The sequence below is a fragment of the Phalacrocorax carbo genome, chromosome 25, assembly GCF_963921805.1.
Source record: "Phalacrocorax carbo chromosome 25, bPhaCar2.1, whole genome shotgun sequence".
Taxonomy (NCBI): domain Eukaryota; kingdom Metazoa; phylum Chordata; class Aves; order Suliformes; family Phalacrocoracidae; genus Phalacrocorax; species Phalacrocorax carbo.
In genome coordinates this window covers 965104-980536 of record NC_087537.1, presented here as the reverse complement: position 1 = coordinate 980536, position 15433 = coordinate 965104, and the positions used below count along the sequence as shown (strand labels likewise).

The window sequence follows — 15433 nt, the reverse complement described above, 5'->3', positions numbered from 1 at the left end:
AGCTCCCTGGCGCGGAGCGAGCCGCCGGGGCACGGGGCACCCACACAATGCTCTTGGGGCACCTTCCCAAGGTTACGGGGCCGCGCTGCTGCGGCTCCTGCCTTACCTTTGCCGCAGGGCAGATTCCGGCAGCAGCTGCAGGCTGTATTTTTAGTTATTAATTAGACACCCAATTAAAGGGATTTGCTTTGGGGAGAGTGGCAGGGCCCCCAGGTCTGTCTAAAATGGCATGACCTTACCCGAGGTGATAGGCACGGCCACCGGCAGGGTAGGCTTTGCTGGTGAATGGCATCCCCAGATGCTCGGTCGGCAGCTCCAGAGCGGGGCCGTTCCCCACCGCAGTGCTGTCTTTGACTCTCCCCCGACTCTGGAAGAGGAGCCCCCACCTCTGCAGCAAACATGGCCACTCCGGCACCACGGCATCCGTGCTGGGATGCGCTCAGGGCTCCGTGAAGCATTTGAAGGGCTGGCACAAGCAGTGCAGTGCAGGAGCCCCGTGCTCCTGGCACACGCACCCAGGGCACGGCAGGCGCTGCCCCACGCCCCAGCCGGGCTCTCGGTTTAGCCGTGCTGAGGAAGCACCTGAGCCCATGGGAAATCCCACAAGCCACCCCGCTGGAGCCGGGTCGCTGTGCCCGTCCCGGCCGGGCACCCTCCCTGCCGAGCCGCTGACTTAGTCCCTGAGCGATGGTTGGGTCTGAGGCGCTGCTGCAGCCCGGGGGCGTCCCTTTGCCCCCCTCCAGCTCCGCAGGGAGGGCACACAGCCCTTCTTAGCTGAGCATCCAGGCCTGATGGGAAGATGCCAAATCACACGGCATCACCACTGCGGTGCCGCTCAGCCCCTTCCCCAGCCCTCCGAAGCTCAGCCCGGCTCCTGTCCCACAGGCACGCATCTCGCAGAGGGATCCCTTGGAATTTAAAGATGTGTTTCAGTCATTCATTCAACCAAGCCCATCCAGGACCGTGCCTGACTGCCGTCCCCAGCCTGTCCCCACCACCTCTTCACTCCACACAGCAACTACATGCAAGTCTGCAGCGGGTTTTCTCCCAGGTCCCCTGCGAGGCAGATCAGAGCAACTGTTGTGCACTAACACTACGTATGTGTGAGCCTCCAAGAAACGCCTTTGAAAGCGTCAGGGACAACGCCGTGGGTTTTCATAGCGACACGAGAATCTGCCAAAGACCCATCTCCACAGACGCCGGCTGCCTCGCAAGAGCATCTGGCGCAGAGTCTGCACAGGACAGATGGAGATGGGAGCTGTTTATTCACACAGAAGCAGTCTGGCTCCGTCCCATTTGGTAGGTGTTCTCAGCAAATTTTGGTGGTGTCTCAAATTCCTTACCCAGGGCTTTAAAGCTTTTGTCTCTGGCCAAGCATCGGCTGCATTCGCTCCAGCTCTTTCCAGGAGACTCTCTGGGAAACACGTGTGCGCTTCCCCCAATGCCAAAGGCTCCCACAGAAGAGAAGCAACCCCCAGTTACAACACTGGACGACGACCGCAGCAGCCCCAGCACTGCTCGGCATCCAGACCACCCGCAGTGCCTCCAGCTCTGCCTTTAGGATCATCAGTAATTAGCAGATTGCCCTGCCTCAGACTCCCAGAGCAACCAGACCCAGCAAACCTGACCCGGACCTCGGAGCAGCAGATCTGTTGGCTCTGGAGACAGCGATGCTGTGGCTGCCCAGGCACGGTGGGTTTGCTCCGTGGCCACAGCAGTCCCCGCAGCGGGACCAGCCTTGGCCGAGCGCAGCCCTCCATCCCACCCAGCTCCAGCGGAGCCCAAAGGGAAAGGCAAGGTCAAGCCCCCCTCCCCAGGGCTGCGGAGCTGCTCCGTGCATCGTGCTCCGGCGCCGACGCTGGTTCCGAGCCTCCCTGGGAACGTGAGGGCAGCGCGTGTTGTGAGCACCACCCTGCTAAATCCTCCTATTTCCAGCATTCGACAGCCACAGCCGCCTCCTCTACGCGCGTGGTTTGGACAGAAAGCAGCCCACAGCAAAGCCCAGCTTGCAGGGCAAGGTCACGCCGAGAACCACAAACCCAAACCGGGGGATGCTTGTGAGCGAGCAGCCTTCACCTAAATGCACTTGCCATCAAACCAGCACCTCCACCGTACAGATCGGCCAGAAGGACACGACGCCGGGCCATCAGCAGTCACCTGCCGCCAGCCCCAAGGACAGAAACCCCAGCCTCCCCTGCAGGGCACAGCGTGCCCATGGGAGCCTGCGAGACACCTCCAGGCACCCCCAAGCACCCAACGCGGGGGTCGCGGTACCCTTTGGGTCGGACAGATGGCAAACCACCCCTCAGAGGAACGGGGGGACCCCAGCAGTGCTGGCCGAGTAGCGCTCCGGGGGCCGTGCGGCCCCTCCAGCCATCCAGCTGCTCTGCAGGGGCTCCGCACGCCAGGGCTGGGGTGGAGGAAGGCTCGTCCACTACAGGTGGTGGCTGCTTGCTCTGGGGGAGGGGGAGCAGCGAGAACGAGCCCCCCCCAGGGCCCTTCCATATTGCTGCAGCACAAGCCCCAGCCGGACACAACGGCACGGGACCAGCGGGGACCGTCAGCGTTATGGACATGGGGGTCAAACCCTGCCGGACACGGGCCCTGCATCTGCAGGACGGCACCAACTTACCAGGGAAGGAGCGGAGCTGGATCCCGCGGGAGGACCTGGCGCTCGGTATTAAACTGACGCGATGCTTCAGGCTGCTGCACTGGCTTTGTTGCAGAATAAAAATCAGTCAGAAGGGTCTTCTCACCCCGCCCCAACAGAACTGAAGGAAACATTCCCCCGAGTTAAACCAGAGAAGCCCCAGAACACCCCGACGTGCTGCGTGGCACCGGCCGCCCGGCTCAGCCGCCGCGCTCGCGCACCCGGACCCCGGCGGAGCCCGAGCTCCCGCCCGCCACAGGCTCCCGGCAGCTTCGCTCGCCTGGGGGTAAAGGGAATGTTTAAAAGGAAAAACACAAGCCGAACAACTCAGGTTTGTCCCAAAAGCAGACGTTAAGAGACACTTTCGTCAGTTGCAAGGCTGCAGAGAGCTCAGAGTGCAAAGGGAACGTAGGTACGTGATGCCGTTTCGAAAAGACCAGGAATTCGTTATTTATTATTTTTGGACCCCTGCTTATAATTTATTCTGTCGTTGCAAAAAAAAAAAGTCCTTTTAGATATCTTTGTAATTTAAACACTAGGAAAATTAAGATAGACCTTTTTAATATATATATTTATATATATTTTTTTATATATATACACATACACATATATACACAATGATGCATTTAAAAGTTACCATTTCCTCAGTGATTACAACATCATTCTCTAAACCTCTTGCTTTTGAAATGATCACAACTTGATGCCGCTGCTAAAAATATTTTGTGCTGTGCGCAAGGAACACCAACCGCCAGGCATTTCGGGGTTTGCCACGGAGCTAGAAAGATGCGCTGCCTTTTCTGCATTCCTTCTCGAGGCTCCAAAACAACAAAAATCAGATATTTTTGCAGAATATTAAGTAAAAGCTGCTGGGTATCATTGTGCAAAGGCAATGTGACACTTGAGCTCAAGAGAAGATTTGTCTCCATCTCCCTAAAACAAAAGAACAAACCCTTGAAAAAAAACCTCACCACAATTTGGGATTTCAGGTGGCCCCAAGATTTTAAATTCTGGCCCATTCAGGTGGATGTTTGGGGGATGAGGAAGGGGTGGTCGTGGGACTGGCATGGCTTCGTGAAGGATCCTCTTTCCTCTTCCCAGCACGGAGCAGGTCACCACCCAACGGCGGCCGCCTGGCCCCGGCGGTGACCAGCGATGGGGAAAGGCGGCGCTGAGCCGGCGCGGGGGCTGCCGCAGGACCCAGCTCCCTGCCCACAGGGCTCTGCCTTCGCCGGCCACCGCTCACTTCACCTGCGCCATGATGAAGCCGGACTCCCTCATGCTCTCGTAGTACTCGATGGCCAACGCAAAGTCAAACTCGTTGATGGCCGGCCCGTCGATGGCGATCTTCATGAAGTCGGAGAGCCCCTCGTCCTTCGCACGGCGCAACCGGCCGCGCTTCAGGAGCTCCCGGCCCCGGCTGATCTTCTCAGCGAGGACCGAACCCAGCGGCAAGGCCAGGGCGATGGCCGCGAGGATGGCAAAGTCCGGGAAGAGCTCATGCATCTCAGAGTTGCTGTAGACCAGCTTGACGCAGAGGTCCTTGAAGGAGAGCTGGCTGAGGCTGAAGACGATCTGCTTGAAGAGGGGGAAGTCGCTCAGGGCCCTCTCGCTCACCACCACCCGGGAGTAAGCCTGCAGGAGGAAATTCAGCTCGCTCACCCCATAGCTGCCAATGTCCTCCAAAGACTGCGGGTAGCACTTGGGGTTGAAGATGGCCGAGAAGGAGCTGATGGCCTCCAGGACGCTGCTGGGGAACCTGTCCAGCAGGTTGCCCCGCACACTCTCCAGGTAGCTCTCCTTTAGGCACTCAAAGTGCTTCAGGTGCACCTTGGAGCAGTTGGCCAGCTCAACGCCCTTGTAGTAGAGGCGGCTCTCGCCCTCCCGGTCATCCCGTGGGTGCTCGTTCATCTCGTTGAGGAACTCCTGGAGGTTCTGGCCACTGGCACTCTTCTGGGCCTGCAGGGTGGTGGCTGTGGCAGAGACGATAGGCTTAAGGATGGAGAGGTCAAAGTCCTCAATCTGGAAGAAGCGGCTGAGCTTCTGGAAGATGGGGAGGACGTCCAGGAGGATCTTGGTGAAGGCCACAAACTGGAACTTCTTGAGCTCTTCGCAGAGGCCATGGGCCACGGGCGACCGCTCCGCCTCACTCTCCAGCAGCAGCACCAGCGTGGGCCACGAGGAATCGATGGCTTCCACGGCTGGGAAAATAGAAGTCCAGTGGACGGCTTTGGGGCTCCCGAGGTCTATCTGGCAGAGGTCCAGGACACTCCGCAGCTCCTGCAGGCCGTTGTTTTCCCCTCTGAAGCTGGAGTAGAGCCTGTACACGGCATCCACGGTGGTCTCGTACTTCTGGAGGTATTCGATGCTGACGATGCTCTCGGATGGCAGCAGGGAGCTCCCGTGGGACAGGCAGTGCATCTCCATGAGGAGCGGGCAGAGGGAGGTCAGCGCGGTCCCCACCCCGCTCAGCCGCTCGGCCACCAGCGAGGCGCTGTCGGCACTGAGCCAGGTGATCTTCATGGTGGGGATGCCAAAGGAGCGCATCACCTCGCCCACCTTGCCCGTCACCGTGGAGGCCTCCCCAGCGGGCAGCTCGAAGCTCCCCAGGAAGGCGGCGGAGGTCTGCCCGTTGCAGGGGGAGACGGTGGTGGTGAACATGGCGAGGCTGCGGTGCTCCAGGACGTCCACCGTCTCGTCCACCACCAGCCCAACAAACGGGGAGGCTTTTATCCTGTGCCTGTCCTCGTTGTGCAGGACTTTGGCGATCGCTGCCTGAGCCAGTTAGAGGGGATGCGCAGGGCGGGTGGGGAGGGAGAGAGAAACACAAGTGAACTTCAGAAGCACACGGGAGATGCACAGCGCCCGGCGCGAAGCAAGCTGCAAGGCTCCCACCCTCGGATCTCCCCGAAAGCGGCGCAAGGTCCCGAGTCAGAGAGAAGCGCTTAAGCAAGTTGTATATACGAGCACATACACAAGCTGGAAATCGCTTTCTTTTTTTCTAATACAGCATCTCCTCCTGCTCCTGGCCGGCAGCCCAAACACCGGGTGAGGCTGCAGAGAGCTCCAGGGTCCCTGCCCTGAGCCGGGGGTTGGAGCCCCTGCCTTCGTCAGGACCGAACACTGCCAGGCAGCCCCGAGCCGCTCTGTGTGTGTGTGTCCCCTCCCCAGACCCTGCCCGTGCCAGGAGTGAGGCAAGATGCCAAAAACCTGCTGCCTCGTTCAAGCTTCAGGAATTGCTTCTGTGCTTTACAAGCCCAGCGTGGGGAGGAGCAGCAGCAGCAAAACTTCCCGGCATCTCTTCTTTCTTTACTCTGTTCTCCCCGTTTCAGGTAAACACCCCGGTTTGAAGGGAAGACCTCCTCGGTGTGTGTGAACACACTAAGTAGCACTTCAGGCTGAGAAATCTAATTAGTAGGTTTAGTCTATCTGCAGCAAAATAAGGCTCTTTAGAGATCTAAAAAGCCTGGCAAACAGCCAAGACTCACTAAAAAATTAATTTGATTTTAACAGGCATGAAGCATTTGTAAAATTAAGAAAATCCTTTCTAAACTCTCTGGCTACTTGATCTTTCTGATCACTCAGCAGAAGAGGAAAAACCCACAGTGCTCGTGTGCTAATTGAACTCCTGAGCTTTTATTCCTCGAGCAGCCTGGCAGGCTGAGATGGGAGAGGGTGCCTCCGGCCTCCCTGCGTGTCTGGAAGCACACGCGTAACCACGAGCCCAAGGCTCCCTCGATGGCGCCCATCGCCTTCTCCTGGTTTGTCAAATCAGGGAATGACACCAACAACGTGCCACGTTCATGTTTAATGTGGAGGAACTTCCAGTCTCCACTGAAAATCATAGAATGGTTAAGGTTGGAAAAGACCCTTAAGATCATCGAGTCCAACCGCTAACCTATCGCTGCCAAGCCCACCACTGAACCGTAGCCTCAAGCACCGCGTCTACCCATTTTTTAAATACCTCCAGGGATGGAGACGCCACCACCTCCCTGGGCAGCCTGTTCCAACGCCTGACAACCCTCTGAAAATCCTAGAAGACTGGAGCATCACCCGGCTCCACCAGCTCCCCCGTGGGACCAGGGCACGCCCCGGAGCAGCCTGGTAGCGTGGACCGAGCCGGTGGTCCCAAGCACATTGCGGACATGCCCTGGTCCCACGGGGAGCATTTACCTGACCAAGGATGGGGACGGAGGGCTGCCCATCAGCAAACGCTGACGCAGAGGCTGCCGATGCTCTGAGAGCCAGCGGCCCCAGCCCCTGCCTGCCTGCGAGCCAGGGGGGCCAGCTCCCTGCCCGGCCCCCTGCCCACCCACCGCAGCACCCAGCTCCGGCCCTCACGGGCTCACGCTGCCAGGAGGATCCGGCAATCCTCGCTGCCAGGACAACCCTGGCCCTGGTGAGGCAGAGCACGCATTTGCCCCCGCCCCGTGTTTCACTGGGGCCTGTGGGATGGGGGCGACGCTCCTCGGGGCGCTGGGAAGCGCAGAGCCCCCCGCCGCAGCGGCTGAACGCGGGTGCGGGCAGGCGGCCGCGCGGCCCCGAAGCAGCCGTCAAACACGGGTGCAGAGCCCCCAGCCCGGCATACACACCTGCATCTCCCTGACGCTGCTGGGGTGGTAGTACTCGCTGTGCTCGGAGGCCAGCAGCGCCTGGCACAGGTTGAACTTCTGGAAGTCGAGCAGGGAGGAGCACTTCTCGTCTGGGACGTCCTCCTTCGCCATCCAGTAGACGGTGGTGAGAACGGCCACCTTCGCCGGGTTCACCTCCACCTTGATGACCGAACGCAGCTCTGGGTGGCCGTGGACGCGGGTCTCGAAAGCCAGCTGCTCCCGGTTCACCGCCAGCGCCTGGCGGTGCGCGCCGGAGGTGACGTGCCGCAGCAGGGCATGGCGCTGGAAGTTGTCCGTGCCCACGGTAAAGGCGTTCTCCGCTTTACCGTGCTTGTTCTTCACCAGCGCCTGCCGACACTCTACGCAAAACATGAGTTTTCTCTCATAGTCAAACTCCAGCCAGGTAAATTCTTCCTTCCAGTGCTCATTGAAATAGCGCTTACACTTTTTATTGGAATTGGAAGTTTCCCCAGCTGGCTTTTTCCCTGGAGGCACCATATTGCTCTGGCTGGGAAATCAAACACTACGGTTGAATTGAAACGTGCCTTGGAGGAGCAGCCTCTACATTTAATTTAGTAAGAAGGTCTATTACAACTCTCCTGGTCCGACTGGAGATGAAAGAGACACAAGGGAAAGGGATTAGGGCCCTGCCAACCTCAGCTTGTGCTCGTCGTTTATTCTCGGCGGCTAACGAAGAGCTGCAGCGGCACGGCGGCAGCGCTCAGGGCGGGCAGGGCTGTGCCGCAGCCCCGGCACCGCGCGGGGGGACCCCACCGGGCGCCTCGCTGGCGTCACCGGCAGCTCTTGCTGTCAGCGGTGGGACCGACACACACGCACGGTCCTTCTTGTGATCACAGAGGCACCCAAACACGCTCCCCATCAGACCAGACCTCCGTGCTGCAGCTGGTGCTGGGAAGGTATGGAACCAGCATTGAAGCAAATGCCCTAAAACAAGCGTTCAGCCCCACGAGGAGCAGCACCCGCTGCTGGCGGCAAGTGCCAAAGACCCAGAGCTGAACGAGGGTGACAAGGTCCAGCTCAGAAACACGTGCTCGCGTGCACACGTGCGTGTTTTCATTCCTCCCCTGCTTGCCTCTACCCCAGGAAGCTGCCAAAGCCACGCCGTGTCCCGCAGCAGCCAGGCCGCGCTCCGCATCAGCGCCGCAGCCGGGCATCCCTCCCCAGGGGTGGCTGATGCACAGGACCCCCTCCAGCCAGCGCTCCTGAGCATCTACTGGAGCCTGAGGCTGCAAAGCACTTACACATACATACATTTAAACCACGTAGCTGAAGTATTTAAGCATCCACTGAACTCCCTCCCTGTACTTAAGCCTGACTCAGTCTGCCCCTCGAGTTCTTCCACAAACTGGATTGAAAAAACCAAACTGAGCCTTGATAAAGGCAGTGGGAGGAGGAGGGGGAACCCAGAGCAGGGTGAGGAAGAGGGGGAAGCCAAAATGCAGAGGAAAAAGGTAAGTAAATGCACATTCAGCAGCAGCACAAGCCAGGGAATACTGTCAGTGTGACTTGCTGAGAAACCCACGAGGAACTTGGGGTTTTTCTAAACAACAAAGCCCCAGGCAGCAGAGACGTTACCACAGCACTCAGGAAGAAGTGGGAAGCCGCATGATTCAGGCATTAGAGCAGCACCCCGACTCCCAGAGCCGCCAACACCCACTCCCGCAGAGCAGGAGCTCCCCTCAGGGTGCCCTGGGCGATGCTGGCTGGGTGGCGGTGAAGCTGCCCGGCACCATGGCCACAGGCCTCCCTTCGCCGGCCACCCTCCCCAGGGCTGAGGACCGTCCTTTACTGACAGCGGGAGGGGAAGGGGTGAGCATCCTCAGCCACTGCGCTTTCCCTGGGGTGCCCAGGAACAGCCACCCATCCTCACTCGCCACCTTGCTGGTCCCTCCAGGTCCAGCCCCAAGCCATGGTCTTCCCCTGGCTCTTTTTCTTGCTGCATCTGGCTTTTCAGGGACCCTTCCCCTTCTCCTCCCAACGGAGGGTGGGCATACCAAAGCCTCCTGCCACGCCGGATGGGAGCAGCGCTCCCGCTTTGCTCCTCCATCACGGAAACCAGAGTAACCTGGTAAAAAGGCATCGGAGGCGAGGAAACCCCCTCTCTGTCCAGACAGAAAGCACGCCAGCCCCCGGGCAGGAGCTGGCAGAACAGCAGGCAGCACCGGCATCTCCAAGCCTGGCCACAGCCCACGTGCCGGGCAGGCACCGCGCACCTCGCCCTGCGCAGTGGGGACCCTCGGCACGGTGCGGACCCTCGGAGCCCGTGTTTCCCCCTGCTGTCGTCCAGGCACGTCACAGCCCCGGCTGAGCGGGCACGTGCGCGTCTTCGGAGCGTTACCCTTCTGCTTCCAGCCCCTGGGAGCTCTCACCCTGTGCTCTTCCAGCAAACTGGGAGCTGCAAGCCAGCCCCGCAAGGGCAGGGGGACAGGGACAGGACCACAGCAGCCAGCCCAGGTCAGAGTAGGTCTTTGCTAGTCCAAAACTCAGCTCTAACCATGGTCAGCATCAAATGCTTCCAAGGAAGCAGAGAGAAACCCCAGGACACAGCCCTGCTGGGAGTTTCCTTCCTGCCCACAGGGAGCACAAAGCTTTCAAGGCTTGCAACGGGCGTGCGGATTCCCTCTGCACCTTTCTTTTAGCCTATTTAACGTGGTCTGGTTTGCTTCCCAGAGCCAGGGCTCCTGCCTGGTTCCACACCTCGGCACGGTGCAGCCAAGAGCACCCAGGGAGTGATTCCCACAGCTGGGGGGTCCCAACAAAACTGCAGCGGCTTCCTCAGGCCGGTCCAAGAGCCGCCCAGCACCGCCCAGAGCAGCATCTCCTCAGAAGCATATTAATTAAGAAATTGTGATGGACTTGCCACGTGGGAGTCAAAGCCCAGACCCGTCTTGCTGAATGTTTCCTCTGCAGTTGCCAGCACCCGTCAGACATTCCCCAGGGATGCAGGCTCTGCCAGGGCTGCTGCTGCCCCGGTGCCCCTGCAAGGCTCCGGGCTCACCCCCGATGTGGGAGGAGGTGCCTGCGCTTGCAGGGACAGCTCTGCTGTCTTTGACAGCCTCGCTCATGGCTCATGTGCCCAGCCTGCCCCGGACCCGCCGTCCCCCCTCCCTGTGCCAGGCAGGCGTCGAGCTCGGTGCACGGTCCTGGGGGGTGCTTTCCTCTGTTCCCTCCCCGTCACCGACCCCATTCACGCCCAAACCCATCCCCACCTACACCCAGCCCCCAGCACTCGCTCCAGCAGAAACCACTACCTTGGGAAGAGAAAAGAGGGGAAAAAAAAGAATAAAAAGGCAGCAATTAGTGCCTGGGGCGCACGGGGCTGCGGGGGCTGGGGATGGAGCAGGGCACCACGGCGCTGTGTCCTGCGCTGCCCGCAGCGCCTGCCGTGCGCCGGCACCAGCCCTGGGCTCCCCTCGCTGCGCACATCGCTCCCGGCGCTGCTGGCCGTGGGAAAAAGCAGCGCTCAGTTTCCTCAGGGACCCAGCAGCGTGTGGGGGGAGGCGGCTCGGGAGGGGGGTGACACTACTGTGCCCCCACCAGCCTGCTGCTCCCCCCAGCCGGGGCACGAGCACTGTCTGTGGGGAAGTTTGGGCAGGATTTGCTTGCAAGAGAATGAGCCGCTGCTTCGATCCTCACACCCAGGTGCGTCAGCCCTGGCTGCCGGTCACCTAACGCCCACCCAGGCGAGGGTGAGCAGAGCAGCACGCGACCCCCAGCACCCAGCCCTGCGTGCCCGACCCACACGCCCGCCCTCCCCCTACATACGTACCATTTAAAGGCTGCCATAAGCTTTGGGGTGAGGGGGCTTGCAAACTTCCCAGATTGATTTTTAAATAGGAAAAAAAAAATCTAATTAAAAAAACCAAACCCAGCCAAACAATGCAAAGCCACCAAAAAACAAAAAAAAAAAATTAAAAAAAGCTGTCGGGGAGGCAGGGAGCAGCAGCGCACCCCCCGCCCCGGCAGCCCCGCTCAGCTCATGGGGGCGGGCGCCCCACCGGCACCGCCGCGGCCCCGAGCGCGGCGGCTGCGGGAACAAAGCCTGCGGCTGCACCCCGCGCTCATGGGAGCATGGGAGCAGCCATCTTGCTGCGAGGACTGTCTGGCTCCGCCGACGCTCCCGGCAGCCAACAGCGGTAGTGGCCACTAGCGGTGGCCGGGAATGGGGAAGGCCGCGTGGCGGTGGCCGTGGTCCGGCCACAGGGACCGTGGGGATGGTGGACACGGGGGCTGGGTGGTGGGCTCCAGCCGCTGGGGAAGGGGAGCAGGTGGAGCTGCGCCCCGTGCACGCTGCCTGCTCCCCTGCCGGGAAACCTTCCCCCAAGCTGCGCGGAGGGCAGAGGCGATGGGCGTCGGGTGCCCGCCGTGGGTCCCTGGGCCGAGGGCTGAGCACGTGCAGCAGGACGAGCTGCAAAAGCGTTTGCGTCCAGGCAGGACGGGTGTCCCCGGGCTTAGGCAGAGCCAGGACCCGAGCGCCCCGCGGGTGGGCAGCTGTGGGCAAAGCAGCTCTCCAGCCCTGCCCACGGGCACTGCGCTTCTGCAAAGCCCGGGTCCGAGCCCCTTAGCGAACACTGCAGGGGGACTCGGACCACGCTCCCGCTCAAGCTCCGTTTAACTGAGCTCCTGGTCCACAGCTGCAGGACTGGCACCCGCGCCTGGCACCCAACCCCTCGGTGCTGGGGCTCCCTAACAAGCACGGGGGCTCCGCTCATGCCAAAACCCCCTTCTTTTAGCACTAAATGCAGGTGACATTTAGAGCCCCCCAACTTCTTCCAAAAATAGGACTTTATGACACTTTTGCTGTCCCCCAAACAAGGCTCCCGAGGACCCTAAAATCCCAAAGAGCACCGATGTCCCACAGACGCCTCCGATGGGAACCCCCCTCCACACCCCCAGCGCAGACACGGTGCCGGGGCGCTGGAGGATGCTCGCTGCCCGACTCCCCCTGCTCCCAGCACACAGCCAGGGGCTGCGGCCCCACGGTATGTGCCTGGATTAGGGGCTGCATTGTACCTGGCTCCGGCTGGCTCCGCACCAGCAAGGGGACCGGCGGCCCCCGAGTGAATTCCTCTCTTTAGGTTCCTCAACATGTCCCGGGGCAAGAGGCTCTTCCTGCTCTCGGGACATTCCTGCCTGGCCACCTTGGCCCAGGGTTAATGCTAACAGGAGCTGGGTGAAACCAGAGACGGGGCTCCCAGGCGTGAAAATATGCACTATTTATTCTTGTGCTAATGCAGGCAAGAAAAGGGGACTTAGCCTTTTTAATCAGTTTTCAGGCAGGAGGCTGCCACATCCCCCGGTCTGCAGCATCTGCAGCAGGATTGCAAAGGTCAGCGGTCCTGGGGCGGCAGGCGGCGGCGTGGGCTGGGGCCGACCCCGTTTCCCACCGCCCCGGCAGCGCCTGAGTCCCGCTAAGCCCCTGCACCGGGACCCACCGGCAGGGCCGGGGGCCTCCAGCCGGGAACATGCTTGCTTTTCCCTCCCCGTTCCCAAAGGGAGCAGCCCGGTCTGACCCCCCCAGCTGCTCATGCCCCGCACCGAGAGGCGCCCAGACCCGGAGCAGAGGGACACGGGAGCGCCAAGGAGCCCCCCACAAAGTCCTGGAAAACAGGTGAATTTGGCAAAAGCACTCACTGCCCACCTCCCCTCCGCTTTCACCAGCACCAGATACAAACACAGTCACTTATAATTATCACAAGCCGAAGGGAGCCAGGCAGGAAAAATCTGCAGCGGGGAAACAAAACCACTCAAGAAAAGCAGCAATGGGGACCAGGCAGGACACCAAAACCCCGCTGGGCCAACCGACTGTGGCACACACGGCCTCGCAGCGGGGCCCGGGCTGCTCTCTGAGCTCGGCCAGAAGACCAAGGAGATGGGGCAGGGTCGGCGGCTCCACGGAGCGTTTCACTGACGGGCAAACCGCGGCTGCAGAGCCCCCGGCACACGGGGCAGCGAGGAGACCCTGCCCCAGCCCCGGGCAGGGAGACAGGCATCAGCTGCGGAAGATGAAAGCTGCCTACCCAGGGTGGGGGACCATAATTATTTTGCCCTTTTGCAAAGCACATCCAGCTCCCGAGGGCTCCAGCCCCACCAGGAGCGGCTCCAGCCCGTCAGCGCCCATGTTAACACCAAACCCTGGCAGCCTCGCAGGAGCACGGGAGGGATGGGGACAAACACGTAGGCACCTGCCAGGGGCTGAGCAGAGACCCCGGGTGCCTGCCGAGGCACACCAAGCCCAGGGAGAGGGCTGGGAAACCAGGGTGTGCTGGGCAAACCCCATGGGCTCCAGGGTACACGGGGGGGCTCTGCCGGCTTCGCGCCGGGGGGCAGCAAGGCTGAACCTGCTGGTCTCTCCTGCCCTGAATGCCTCTGCCTGTGGTCCTGTGGCAGAGAGGCTACGGGAACAGCTGAAACCCCTCATGTGAAACAGCCTTTTAATTTTTTTCTTTTCTCCATAAATTCACATTTCTGTTGGAAACCTCCAGCTTTAACGTGGATTTTGGGCAGCGTTTGCAGTATGTCCCTGACCCTCGCGAGCACGCCTGCCCTTGCATCCCTGCAGGATGTCAGACATCCTTCCTAAAGGAACCGAAATGGAAATATTTCTATTTACTCCTATGCAGCAGCAGTCTTGGTTTGATTCGATCATTGCTATTTTTCTCCCCTGCGACATGCCTAGAGAGCTCTGCGGGCAGGTGCCCTGTCTGCACAAGCACATTTATCATCAGCATGGCATGAGGGCGGCCGCTGCCCGATGAGCCACAGTTTCCATTTTGGCCCCGCGCCTTCGGTGGCTGAACCAAACCCGAGACACACGGCTCCCGCCGGGGATGCTGAGGGGCCAAACCCCGGCACCCCCCGCCAGCACTTCAGCCCCACGTCTGGGGGCTGGCCTTCCCCGCGGGATTTTCATTGCACCTACAAGAAGCTGAACAGAAAAGACTGAAAACCCGGCCATATTACCCCAAAAGATATTAAATCCCCAAGTCCAAACATATTTATGAGATTCTGTTTTCCTTCTGTGCTCTGAGCCAGTCTCTCAGTCCCTGGGGAATGACTCACGCTTTTCCAGCGGGGAAGAGGAGTTGCTGGTGCCCCCGAAGCTGCTAAGCCGGGAGAGCCCCAGCCCCTCGCAGCCCACCGGCGCTCCTGCCCACCCTGCGGTGCCCGGCTCCCCCAGCCGCCCCCTTCCCCTGCCCATCGCGTGGGATGCGGTAGGAAAGCCCCCGGCCCGCGGTACTGACGCTGCACAGGGCAGATTTTGGGGGGAGGGAAGGCACACGTTGCCCCTGCAGGTGCTCACTGCCCCTTCTGCACCCAAAGCCTCATCTGCGATGGGTCCCAAAATGAACCGGGGGCCGGGAGCAGCAGGGGCAGGCACGGAGCCGCCCCAGCCCCACCACCGGGCATTGCCCGCCGCCGCAGCATCCCTCACACCCGAAGGTGGTGACAGTTCGATTTAATCTCTGCTGTGCACGGCAGAGGAAGGCAGGCTGCGAGGAGCCGCTGTCTTGTGTAGGAGAGAGCCGTCCCTCTGCGAGAGAGACAGCACTCAACACCGTGTCAGCTCAGACAAATTAAAAATACTTCTGCAATCCCCCCCCGGGGCTGCTGCCCGGACAAGCAGGGCTGGCTCCTCCTGCGGGATCCGCTGTTCAGCAGCATCGCTGCAAAGAGACCAGAGGGTCACAGGGAGGAGTGGGTGGGCTCAGGGAAGGGGACAGGGCACATGCTGGGGGACCCCAATATTTCCTTGCTGTGTCCCAGTTCTCTTGCACATCTCCAGAGTGCCTGGGGGATTGTTCCCCACCTGCCGGGGGGGCCCTTCCAGCACGACTGCGGTCACAGGGGCTCTGGCTTGGGCAGCTCAGGTCTTTGCAGAGGGGCCTGAGTGGGCAGTGGGCCACAGAGAGGGGACCGTGGGGTGCTGCTAGAGGAGGAAACCCCCTGAGCTGCTGACACGGGGACCCCTTGCGCCCCCCCCAGCCTCTGCCAGCTTGCAGGATGCTGCCTCACACCTCCTTCCCCTGCACAGCCTTGTCACAGCCTTTGCTGCGTGACTTGAGCCGGCAGGGAACAAGCCTTGAAATAAACTCGGATGACATCCCTGCAAACTCCCGGGCATGGCCACAAACAGGATTATTTGTTGGGG

General features: G+C 60.7%; 2 protein-coding genes across 5 annotated transcripts in view; both read right to left on the bottom strand.

Moving 5' to 3' along the window:
- ZNF385C (zinc finger protein 385C) overlaps positions 1-15433 on the bottom strand; it is an 81051-nt gene that overhangs the window by 17347 nt on the left and 48271 nt on the right. The window lies entirely within an intron of this gene.
- Positions 3203-11421, bottom strand: C25H17orf113 (chromosome 25 C17orf113 homolog). Of its 2 annotated transcripts, XM_064473065.1 has the most exons (3): positions 11051-11421; positions 7240-7868; positions 3203-5422 (listed from the first exon to the last, which is right to left on the bottom strand). In XM_064473065.1, the coding sequence occupies exons 2-3, from the start codon at positions 7756-7758 to the stop codon at positions 3890-3892; spliced, it is 2052 nt and encodes a 683-aa protein (XP_064329135.1). In that variant the 5' UTR covers positions 7759-7868; positions 11051-11421; the 3' UTR covers positions 3203-3889. The 2 variants fall into 2 exon arrangements, with proteins under 2 accessions (XP_064329135.1, XP_064329136.1); XM_064473066.1 differs by lacking the exon at positions 11051-11421 and having other exon boundaries at positions 7240-8397.

Bases quoted from the DNA above. Each gene is read 5' to 3' on its own strand.
- C25H17orf113 (XM_064473065.1), bottom strand. From the start codon at position 7,758: ATGGTGCCTCCAGGGAAAAAGCCAGCTGGGGAAACTTCCAATTCCAAT. The intron at 5,423-7,239 runs GTGTGTATGCCG...TAACTGGCTCAG, and splicing joins GCAGCGTCAGGGAGATGCAG to GCAGCGATCGCCAAAGTCCT.